This window comes from Cervus elaphus, chromosome 19 (assembly GCF_910594005.1).
Source record: "Cervus elaphus chromosome 19, mCerEla1.1, whole genome shotgun sequence".
In the NCBI taxonomy this organism is placed as follows: Eukaryota; Metazoa; Chordata; class Mammalia; order Artiodactyla; family Cervidae; genus Cervus; species Cervus elaphus.
Genome location: NC_057833.1, coordinates 46,517,979 through 46,530,614, shown reverse-complemented (window position 1 = coordinate 46,530,614; position 12,636 = coordinate 46,517,979). Strand labels below are relative to the sequence as shown.

The following is a 12,636-nucleotide window of genomic DNA, read 5'->3' as shown; positions in this document are numbered from 1 at the left end:
AGAGCTGGTTGTTATTGAAGGTGATGGCATTAGTGGAGGGGAAGGATTATCTAAGGCTAATTTAGTGATTTCATAACTTTGTGCAGGGCAAGTTGTACCTGTAATATCATTGCAAATCATGGTAGTGACAGGTTTAACTAGTTAGCTGACTTAGCTTATATTTGTTTTGCTTGAAAATATATGCCATCGGTAGTTATAATCTTTCTAATGAGTAATGCTCCATGAATGAATGGCATTATTTGACTAGGTCCAATTATTTATCCATTCTGCCTGGTATTCTGGCATTGGCAACATCACAGAGCATCATAGTTGCCATCTAGGTATAATTTCCATATCTGTTTAATCTTCTCACTGAAATGGCTTGCTCCTTTTTAAGTAGATACCCTTTAAGATACAGCTCAACTACTATCAAACTTAGTTTTTTTTTTCCAGATATTACATTATTTCTTGCATTTTTACATTTCTTACATTTTAAAAATATATTTCCATTGAAATTATTATTATTGTAATATTTGGTTTACAACATAGTCTAGTAGGAAAGAGCACAAAGCCTAGAACAACGCTGCCCATGTATGAGTCAGGCTCTACCACTCACTAAGCCATATGGGCCTTGGGCAAGTTCCTAAACCTTGCTATGTCTGAGTTTCTTTGTCTCCAAAATGGGGAAGATAAGAGTATCTATCTCATAGGGTTATTATGTGAATAAGATGTGTTAATACATATTAAGTGCTTTGGCACATGGTAAGTTCTAAATGAACGTTAATGTTGGTGATGTCTCTTCAACAGACTTTGGTCTGTCTTGAAGACAGATTGTCTTTAACAGAGGAAAAATCCCCTCATTTTACTGTTAGATAAAAATCTTCCTTCTTTGTAGGTTATGTTATGTGATTTAGTTACAGCTATCATCACTGTCATCTAATAAGGACTTTTGACAGCTGGCAAAGTATTTATCTATCTCCAAGTCAGTCCTTCTCCCAAATAACTGCAGTATATATTTGATTCAGCTATATGACACATTCATTTTCTCTCCAGCTCCTGTGATAGTGACCTTATTTTAATTCTGTTACCTGTTTCACCGCCCAGATGCTATGCCTTGTTGCTCAAAGTTGTAATCTCTGAAACTGGAATAATCTTTGATACCTTACTTTCTGATGGGAGTCTCTGGTCTTTGCAGTTCTCATCTTGGACTCCTCCTGCTTCTGTTTTTCAGGTTTATCTAGATCTCTAGTCTTTTAAGTCTGTCTACTTCCAGATCCCTTTTTTATTCAGAGTACTTTTTAAAAAATCATTTTGTAATTAGGGTTAAATTCACCTAATATAAAATCTACCATTTTAAAGTTTGCAACTCAGTGTTTTTTAGTATATTCACAGTGTGTACAACTATTGCTACTACTTAATTTCAGAACATTTCTCTTACCCTAATAAGAAACTCTATACACATTAGTAGTCACTTCCAATTTTCCTCTCCCTGTATGCTCTGGCAACCACTAATAAACATTCTGTCTCTATGGATTTGCTTATTCTTGTACATTTCAATAAATGGAATCATGCATATTTGACCTTTTGTGGCTGGCTCCTTTCACTTAACATAATGTTTTAAAAGTTCATCTGTATATGTTGTAATATCTTTAGTATATCCTTTTTAATGGCTGAATAATATGCCATTGTATGGATGTACCATGTTTATCTTTTCATCCGTTGATTGACATTTATTTGGGTTGTTTCCATTTTTTGGCTGTTATGTATAATATTTCTGTGAACCCTTATAGTCTGCTCTTAACTTTGTATCATCATTTCTCCTCTGAAGACCTCCATTTCCCTTTCATAGCACCTATTCTACAGAATTTTGACTGTCTTTGTCTAATCTTCTATATTCTCTATCTCATACCTGGGCTACAGAGTCCTTAAGGAGAAGTTACACACTTGTTTGGTGAAACGGATTGGTGGGATTCTTGATGCAAAGCAGTGTTTTCAAGACTCAGTCAGGTTATCTTACTATCTTCCAGTTCAGTTCAGTTCAGTTCAGTCGCTCAGTCATGTCCGACTCTTTGTGACCCCATGGACTGCAGCACGCCAGCCCTCCCTGTCCATCACCAACTCCTAGAGTTTACCCAAACTCATGTCCATTGAGTCAGTGATGCCATCCAACTATCTCATCCTCTGTTATCCCCTTCTCCTCCTGCCCCCAATCCCTCCCAGCATCAGGGTCTTTTCAAATGAGTCAGCTCTTCGCATCAGGTGGCCAAAGTATTGGAGTTTCAGCTTCAACATCAGTCCTTTCAATGAATAGTCAGGACTGATCTCCTTTAGGATGGATTGGTTGGATCTCCTTGCAATCCAAGGGACTCTCAAAAGTTTTCTCCAACACCACAGTTCAAAAGCATCAATTCTTCAGTGCTCAGCTTTCTTTATAGTCCAACTCTCATATCCATACATGACTACTGGAAAAACCATAGCCTTGACTAGATGGACCTTTGTTACAAAGTAACGTCTCTGCTTTTTAATATGCTGCCTAGGTTGGTCATCTTCCAAAGAGTAAGCATCTTTTAATTTCATGGCTGCAGTCACCATCTGCAGTGATTTTGGAGCCCCAAAAATGAAGTCAGCCACTGTTTCCACTGTTTCCCCATCTATTTGCCATGAAGTGATGGGACTGGATGCCATGATGTTAGTTTTCTGAATGTTGAGCTTTAAGCCAACTTTTTCACTCTCCTCTTTCACTTGCATCAAGAGTCCCTTTAGTTCTTCTTCACTTTCTGCCATAAGGGTAGTGTCATCTGCATATCTGAGGTTATTGATACTTCTCCCAGCAATCTTGATTCCAGCTTGTGCTTTATCCAGCCCAGCGTTTCTCATGATGTACTCTGCATATAAGTTAAATAAGCAGGGTGACAATATACAGCCTTGACGTACTGCTTTTCCTGTTTGGAACTAGTCTGTGTTCCATAACCAGTTCTAACTGTTGCTTCCTGACCTGCATGCAGGTTTCTCAAGAGGCAGGTCAGGTGGTCTGGTATTCCCATCTCTTGAAGAATTTTCCACAGTTCGTGGTGATCCACACAGTCAAAGGCTTTGGCATAGTCAATACAGCAGAAATAGATGTTTTTTCTTGAAATCTGTTGCTTTTTTGATGATCCAGCGGATGTTGGCAGTTTGATCTCTGGCCCCTCTGCCTTTTCCAAACCAGTGTGAACATCTGGAAGTTCACGGTTCACGTATTGCTGAAGCCTGGCTTGGAGAATTTTGAGCATTACTTCACTGGCATGTGAGATGAGTGCAATTGTGTGGTAGTTTGAGCATTCATCTTTAGCAGCTCTTATATTCACTGTTCTCTCAAGATTTACCAGCTTATTCTTCATTCTTAGTAGAGGAACTTGTGTCTTCCTTTTGAGGGGAACATTTTTATTTCTTGCTTTTAATCTAGAAACTTAACAGAATCTGTCCTTAATCCATTCCACACACACACACACCCATTTGAGTGATAAAAGCACCCCTTTTCCTATGCACTTCCAGACTTAACTTCTTTGAGAAAGACTTTGCTTTAGCCATCTCTCTCTTTTCGCTCTCTACATCTCTAAATTGTCCTCTTTTCTAATGTAAAGCCATCATCCTCTGTTTGAAAGAGAGATGCCCTAAGCCATGCTTCTAAGATGTAGGGTGTCTTTATTGTTTCCCATTTCCTTTCATATAAAATGTGAACACCTTTGCTTTGCCCATCGTGTTTTTCCTGATCTGGCCCGTGTATACATTTTTGCACTGAACTAAGCTCCTTAGTGTCTCTGGTTTACCCTGCCTTGTAAGCTTCAGGGTTAGCTCATGCTTTTCCTAAAATATGTCTTATTACCCTTATCTGATTGACTAATTCCTGTTGGTCTTCAGGGCTTTTCTCAAGTGTTTCCTTTTGCAGGAGTCCTTCTTTGAACCCCATAGTCCTGGTTAGATGTTCTTCCTTTGTTCCCTCTTGCATGGTTTTGATGAGCATAGCAGTTGTGTTTGTGCTAAATAGAATTTACCTGCTTTTCTAATGGTTAGGATTTTGTTGTTCAGTTGCTCAGCCATGTCCCACTCTTTGTGACCCCATGGACTGCAGTGCACCAGGCTTCGCTGTCCTTCACCATCGCCCGGAGCTTGCTCAGACTCATGTTCATTGAGTCGGTGGTGCCATCCAACCATCTCATCCTCTGTCGTTCCCTTCTCCTTCTGCCTTCAGTCTTTCTCAGCATCAGGGTCTTTTCTAATGAGTCAGCTCTTCACATCAGGTGGCCAAAGTATTGGAGTTTCAGCTTCAGCATGAGTCCTTCCAGTGAATATTCAGGGTTGGTTTCCTTTAGGATTGACTGGTTTGATCTCCTTGCAGTCCAAGGGACTTTAAAGTCTTCTCCAACACCACAATTGAAAAGCATCAGCTCTTTGGCACTCAGCCTTCTTTATAGTCCAACTCTCACATCCATACATGACTACTGGAAAAGCCATAGCTTTGGACTATATGGACCTTTGTCAGCAAAGTAATGTCTCTGCTTTTTAATATGCTGTCTAGGTTTGTCATAGCTTTTCTTCCAAGGAGCAAGCGCCTTTTAATTTCATGACTGCAGTCACCATCTGCAGCGATTTTGGAGCCCAAGAAAATAAAGTCTGTCATTGTTTTCATTGTTTCCCCATCTGTTTGCCATGAAGTGATGGGACCAGACGCCATGATCTTAGCTTTTTGAATGCTGAGTTTTAAGCCAGCCTTTTCACTGTCCTCTTTCACTTTTATCAAGAGGCTCTTTAGTTCTTCTTTGCTTTCTGCCATATTGGTGGTATCATCTACATATCTGAGGCTGTTGATATTTCTCCTGCCAGTCTTGATTCCAGCTTGTGCTTCATCCAGCCTGGCATTTCCCATGGTTTACTCTGCATATAAGTTAAATAAGCAGGGTGACAATATACAGGCTTGATGTACTCCTTTCCCAATTTGGAACCAGTCCATTGTTGCATGTCCCGTTCTCACTGTTGCTTCTTGACCTTCATACAGGTTTCTCACAAGGCAGGTAAGGTGGTCTGGTATTCCTGTCTCTTGAAGGATTTTCCAGTTTGTTGTGATCCACACAGTCAAAGGCCTTAGCATATTCAATAAAACAGAAGTAGATTTTTTTCTGGAATTCTCTTGCTTTTTTGATGATCCAACAGATGTTGGCAATTTGATCTCTGGTTCCTCTGCCTTTTCTAAATCCAGCTTGAACATCTGGAAGCTCTTGATTCACATACTGTTGGAGCCTAGTTTGGAGAATTACAACAGAGAATTAGAACAGAATTAGTAGAACAGATTAGAACAGAGATTTTTTTTCACTTAACGTTGCTCCAGATTCTAGGATAACAGTTTTAAATTATACTCCTGAGATCCTTGTGTTGTCTTCTAAAGTTTTCCTGAGCTGTTTATCCTCTTCTTGGTGACCCCACTTCCCATGCTGTCATTACCCTTCCTTCTTCTAGATCAGCTCCACTTTTATCTTTATTATGTTTAACTTTCACCCAAGATATTGTTTGCTTAAAGAAGATGTTTTGTGTGAAATAAAGAAAAAAGAAGGGCTAGAAAAAGAAAAGAAATGGAAAGGAAAAAGAGAAAGATTAAAAAGGGAAAGAGAAAAAGAGGGAGTGGGGAAACAGAGAGAGAAGCTCAGTTCTAAGATTTAGTATAGTGCCTAGAATGGTTGGCATTGGAGAAATATGGTTGATTAATCACTTCTGCTTTGATAAGTCTGATACTGAAATGACCAGCATGACTTACCCACAATACCAGTTTACTTCCATTTCCTCCACCATACCACAGTAGTGTTTTTAAAATTCATTTGTCAAACTGCTTGCTCTGCCTAAGTTTCCTTTTATTCCTTCCAAGAGATGCTTAATACATTTTTGTGGAGTTAAATTATAGGGTTGAATTTAACTTGATAAAATTAAAAATTAACTTGATTGGTGGTTCGTGTTATAAGACACCCTCTGCATCGTGAAAGGTCATCTTTTTTTTTTTTTGATACAGCTCTCTTATGATTTACTTTATAAGCCAAAGGGGAAAAAAAGAATACTTTTCATTTGGTTTCGATTTATTGATGAACTGTAATCTTAACTAGGCATACTCATGTCGTTATTGATAATACTTGTTCAATTAATTAAAAAAATATTTTCAGTTATACAATGTGTTTCTTTTTCAGCTTGTGAAACTGTGTATTGCAATGATTGATACTGGAAAAGCCTTTTGTGTTGCAAATAAACAGTTCATGAATGGGATTCGAGACCTGGCACAGTATTCTAGCAATGATGCTGTAGTTGAGGTTGGTATTATTAAACTTAGTTAAAATGATAAATGCAACATATTATCAAATAACTATATCTATTTACCTTATTAATAATAGTGGTGGTCCTTAAAATCAGAAGTGGAAAAGCTATCACCTATTGGTGCTATCTTATATAATCCTGTGTTTTAGGACGTTAGAAGGTGATGGTTGATCTATGTTGTAAATATCTGTTTAGCATACTTGCTGCTAGGTGAGCTGAAGCATCTAGAAGGGCACCTGAGCAGGTAGGGTAGGATCATGTTTATTAGTGCAAGTAGAGAACATTAACTTAAGACTAGTATCTAACTGTACATTTGGGGGGCTGCATAGGAAAGTTCTGGTCAACTAGCTGTGTTAGTTTAGACCCCTTGCTATATTATGTGGTATTATAATGTTTCTTTCATGAGGAATAATAGCTAGTGAAAAAAATGGTGAAATTTGGTAATTATGTGATGCATAGATACCTAAATGGGCACAGTCTTGATACTCTCACTTTTAACCTTTAGGTTTATATATGCCATTTTAATTAGTTAGTATAATAGTATTGATAGGCAGTTTAATTCTTTGTTCTTGAGTTTTATGTTACTACCTGTAGACTTCTATGCAGACCATGTGTGAGAAATAGTGAGATTGTCCTAGTGAGAAATAAATGTTACTGTTTACACTGTAACTTGATCTTTCTGTCACAAATGCTGAAATTATGTTTTTCCAGTGTATATTAGTAGCTCTTAAATGACTTGGTTTTCTTTTGATTTCTTTCTCATAGACAAGTTTGACCAAATTTTCTGACAGTCTTCAAGAAATGATAAATTTTCACACAGTAAGTGTTAGTAAGTAGGGGTTATTATGGCCATGGTAATGTTTATTACTTTTCTTTGGTGGCAGTATTTTATAGAATTACTTAAGTTGGAATTCACAGACTTTGATTTATTAGCAACTTTTTAGTTGGGTGGATCTAAAATGCGTGTGTGTGTGAGAGAGAAAAGATGGAACTATATATGTGTATTATTTCCCATCCTGTAATAGTGAACTTTAGTTTCAATGAAGTGCACACTCATAAAAGTTAATTTTTTCTCTTTTAAGTTGTGCCTTTGTAAATTTTTAAGCAGTTATTTCAAGAAGAAAGACAGATGTACAAGTCAAAATTCTAAATTTGGCTATTTCTTTTAATTATAAATATATCCCCTTTGTCTAATAAGTTGCTAATATTAAAGACTGTTGTGTTCTTTGAGCAATTTATGTGTGTGTTTAAGATATGAGGACAGATCTTTAAGAACGAGGGATATATATTACTTTTGGAATGTGATGAAATGCCTTTATACATTTTGTAAAAGTTTACTGAAAATATGGTACTTTGTAAGCTATATATTTTTTATAATTTAAGAAAAATCTAATATGTATGACTCATATAATTATTCAGTGCTTCAAAATTTAACTGTCTGTAAGAGGGGACTATCAGTACTTATATTCTTTGTAAATTCTGCTACTTTCTGTTTTTTAGTTAATTTGATTTTCTTGGTTTTTTTTGGACAACCTATTAAGGATTAATTGATCTGATAATATTTATTTTAATTGTGGTTCAAATTTTATTTATACCAAAATTACCATGTAAAAGTATCTTCTTCAGTTTCTGCTGTCAGTTCTTTTGGTTATGTATCTAGGTGTAGAATTGCTGGGTCATAAGTAATTCTGTGTTTATCTTTTTGAGAAACCATCAAACTGGTTTCCACAGAGGCTACAACATTTTACATTTCCATTTACATCTCTACTAGCAATGTATGAGTGTTCCAGTTTTTCACATCTCGGTCAACTTATTGTCTATCTGTCTTCCTTCTTTCCTTCCGTTTTGTTATAGCCATTGTAGTAGGTGTGAAATGGTATTTCACTGTGGCTTTGATTTGCATTTCTTGCTTGACTAATGTGGTTAAGCATCTTTTCATCTGTTTATTGACCATTTGTATATTTTCTTCTGCCATTGTTATCGTTGTTGTCTGCTTAAGTCCTTTGCCCATTTTAAAATTTATTTAAATTGAATTTTTTATATATTCTGGATATTAAACCCTTATCAGATGTATGATATGTAAATAATTTTTCCTATTCTACAAGTTGTTTTTTTACTTTGTTGATAAATGTCCTTTGATGCATTAAAGTTTTGATTGTTTTATTGGACTATAATGAGTTCACAACATTATATTAGTTTCAAGTGTATAGCAAAGTGATTCAGTTATATATATATATATATTCTTTTTCAGATTTCTTTCTATTATAGGTTATTATAAGGTATGAATATGGTTCCCTGTGCTATACAGTAGGTCCTTGTTATTTACCTATTTTATGTGTGTTAGTCACTCAGTCGTGTCCAACTCTGTGTGACCCCACCAGGCTCCTCTGTCCATGGAATTCTCTAGGCAAGAATATTGGAGTGGGTTGCCATTTCCTTCTCCAATTTTATATGTAATAATGTATATATTTTAATATATATACTCTCTGCTCCCCCCCCCCCCCCCCGGCCAACTATACTCTTTGGTAACCAAAAGTTTGTTTTCTGTGTCTGTGAGTCTGTCTGTCTTTTGTAAATAAGTTCATTTATATCAATTTTTTTAAGATTCCACATATAAGTGATATCATATGATATTTATCTTTCTCTGTCTTACTTAGTTCACTTGGTAATTTCTAAGTCTATCCGTGTTGCTACATTTCATTCTTGTTAGTGGCTGAGTAGTATTCTAGTATTATGAGTAGTTTTGTGTGTGTGTGTGTGTGTGTGTGTGTACTTAAACACCATATCTTTATTCATTTCTCTGTTGATGGACATTTAGGTTGTTTCCGTGTCTTGGCTATTGTAAACATGCTATGAACATTGGGGCGCTTGCATCTTTTCAAATCAGAGTTTTCTGTGGATATGTGCTCAGGAAGGGGATTGCTGGGTCATATGGCATATCTGTTTTTAGTTTTTTATGGAACCTCCATACTGTTCTCCACAGTAGCTGCTGCAGTTTACATTCCCACCAATAGTGTATGAGGATTCCCTTCCCTCCACACTCTCCCAGCTTTTATTGTTTTTGGATTTTTTTGATGATAAGCCATTTTGACTGGTGTGAGGTGATACTGAGATATTGTGGTTTTGATTTGCATTCCTCTAATAATTAGTTGATGCTTTTGAACTATGGTGTTGGAGAAGACTCTTGAGAGTCCCTTGGACTGTGAGGAGATCCAACCAGTCCATCCTAAGAGAGATCAGTCCTGGGTGTTCATTGGAAGGACTTGCTGAAGCTGAAACTCCAGTACTTTGGCCACCTCATGAGAAGAGTTGACTCATTGGAAAAAGCCCTGATGCTGGGAGGGGTTGAGGGCAGGAGGAGAAGGGGATGACAGAGGATGAGATGGTTAGATGGCATCACCAACTCGATGGACATGGGTTTGAGTAAACTCCGGGAGTTGGTGATGGACAGGGAGGCCTGGTGTGATGCAATTCATGGGGTCGCAAAGAGTTGGACACAACTGAGCGAGTGAACTGAACTGAATAATTAGTGATGTTGAAAATATTTTCATGTGCCTGTTGGCCATCTTTGGAGAAATGTCTGTGTAGGTCTTCTGCCCATTATTGATTGGGTTGTTTCTTTTTTGATTCTTAGCTTTGTGAGCTGTTTGTATATTTTGTATATTACAACCTTGCCGGTTGTAATGTTTGCAGATATTTTCTTCCATTCTATAGGCTGTCTTTTCATTTTGCCTCTTTAGGTGGGCTTATTCCCAGATATTTCATTCTTTTTGATGTGATAGTAAATGGGGTTGCTTCCTTAATTTCTCTTTCTGATATTTGGTTGTTAGTGTATAGAAATGCAATGAATTTCTGTATGTTAATTTTGTATCTTTCAACTTTACTGAATTCATTCATGAGCTCTAGTAGTTTTCTGGTGCATCTTTAAGATTTCCTGTGTAGAGCATAGAAACGCCACGTGCAGACAGTGACTGTTTCACTTCTTTTCCAGCTCAGGTTCCTTTTATTTCCTTTTCTTTAGTTGCTGTGTCTGGGACTTCCAAAACTATGCTGAATAAAAGTGGTGAGAATGGGCATCCTTTGTCTTCTTCGTTATCTTACAGAAAATGCTTTCATCTTTTCATCATTGAATATGATGTTAGCTGTGAACTTGTCATACATTGCCTTTATTATGTTGAGGTATGTTCCCTCTATGCCTATTTTTGGACTAGTTTTTATTATAAATGGATGTTGAATTTTATCAAAAGCTTTTTCTGCATTGGTTGAGATGATCATATGGTTTTTATTTCTCAATTTGTTAATGTGATGTTATCACATTCATTAATTTGCAGATATTGAAAAGTCCTTATATATTGGAGTAAATCCCACTTGATCTTAGTGTATCATCCTTTTAATGTATTGTTGGATTCAGTTTGGATTCATTTTTTGTTGAGGATTTTTACATTGTGTTCATCAGTGATACTGTCCTATAATTTTGTTTTTTGATATCTTTTTCTAGTTTTGGTATCAGGGTGTTGGTGGCCTCATAGAATGAATCTGGGAGTGTTCCTTATCTTGCAGTTTCTTGGGATAGTTTCAGAAGGATAGGTATTAACTCTTCTCTAAATGTTTGGTGGAATTCACCTTAGAAAGCATCTTGTCCTTGGCTTTTATTTGTTGGGAACTTTTAAATTACTGATTCAGTTTATGTACTGTAGTTGACCTGTTGGTATATTCTGTTTCCTCTTGGTTCAGTCTTGTAAGAGTGTACCTTTCTAGGAATTTGTCCATTTCTTCTAATTGTCTTTTTTAGTTGGCGTATAGTTGCTTGTAGTATTCTCCCTATGATCTTCTGTATTTCTGTGGTGGTGGTTATAACTTCCCCATTTTAATTTCTGATTTTCTTTATTTGGTCCTCTCCCTTTTATTCTTGATGAGACTGTCTAAAGGTTGACATAGAAATGTTTGCAACAGTGACAGGTTTACTTTTTTCCCAATTTGGGTTGCTTTTATTTCCTTTTCTTCTCTAATTGCTATGGCAAGGACTTCCAAAACTGTGTTGAATATAAATGGTGAGAATGGGCATCCTTACTCTTGATCTTAGAGGAAACGCTTTCAACTTTTCATTGTTGAATTAGTTTTCTTTTCAAAGAACCAACTTTTGGTTTCATTGATCTTTCTGTTGTTTTTGAAGTCTCTATTTCATTTATTTCTGCTCTGATCTTTGTGATTTATTTTCTTTTACTAACATTAAGTTTTGTTTGTTGTTCTTTCTCTAGTTGCTTCTTGTGTAAGGTTAAGTTGTTTGAGACTTTTCTTATTTCCTTAGGTAAACTTGTATCGCTATGAACTTCCCTCTTAGAACTGCTTCTGCTGTATCCCGTAAGTTTTGAATAGTAATTTTCCTCTTTTAGGCATTAGTCTTTAGACGTTTAAAAATTTCCTCTTTGATTTCTTTAGTGATGCACTGGTTGCTTAGTAGCATATTGTTTAGCTTCCATCTGTCTGTATCTTTTCAAGTTTTTTTTCTTGTAGTTGATTTCTAGCTTTATAGCCTTGTAGTGCTAGTGCTGTTAATGTACAACTAGTTTCCTGAACTAATTCCAATAGTTTGTTTTTTTTCCCCTGCTTTTCTAAAATTAAAAGCAATCGATGTTTCTTGATTTTAACATTGTAAAAGGAACATAGAATTTAGATAGAAACACCTTTGAGTTTAGGCTTCACTGTTATGAGCTGTATAATTTTGGTCAGTTTTTAAAATCACTTTCATTTTTCAGTTTACTGTTGTATAAAAGGGGAATGATAGAATTTGCAATAACAATATGTAAAAGGGTGTTGTGACGAGTAACAGAAATTGTGCAACTAGTCCCTGGAGTGATACTTCTTCCTTTACTATATTGGTTGGTATCCATTTGGGAAAATAGAAACCACATGTGGTATTTCTTTCTTTTCTTTTTTTTTTTTAACATATGGTGTTACTTATAGAAAGATTTTTATACATTGACTTAGATAGAAAGTATTGGGAGAGTTGGAAAAAAGAAAAAAGCCACAGTGATGCCACCTGGAGATTAGTCAGCATGGGAAGGAGCTGTTGTCCTTAGGGCTGCAGGACTCTGGGTAGAAGTGATACCAGAGCCCCTGTGAGCTGCACTGGATTGTTGCCAAGCCAGGAAGTCAGAGCTTGCCTGCTTGCTGCTGCCACAAGAGCCTTCGCACCTGCAGTCCCACTGACATTCCTGGATTGGCCCCTGATGCTGCTGAAAGTTGGAGTAGCTCAGTTGCTCACTAATGGCTGTGTCAGAACAGAAAGCAGAGAGAAAAGTGGCTTCTCTTTATCTCCTGCCT

At 36.6% G+C, this 12,636-nt stretch overlaps 1 protein-coding gene across 2 annotated transcripts in view; it reads left to right on the top strand.

Moving 5' to 3' along the window:
- ACAP2 (ArfGAP with coiled-coil, ankyrin repeat and PH domains 2) overlaps window positions 1–12,636 on the top strand; it is a 156,359-nt gene that overhangs the window by 58,864 nt on the left and 84,859 nt on the right. For both annotated transcript variants that reach the window (XM_043873743.1, XM_043873744.1), the window contains exons 3-4: window positions 6,189–6,308; window positions 7,078–7,131. In XM_043873743.1, the coding sequence (XP_043729678.1) occupies window positions 6,189–6,308; window positions 7,078–7,131 (174 nt within the window). The remainder of the gene's footprint in view (window positions 1–6,188; window positions 6,309–7,077; window positions 7,132–12,636) is intronic.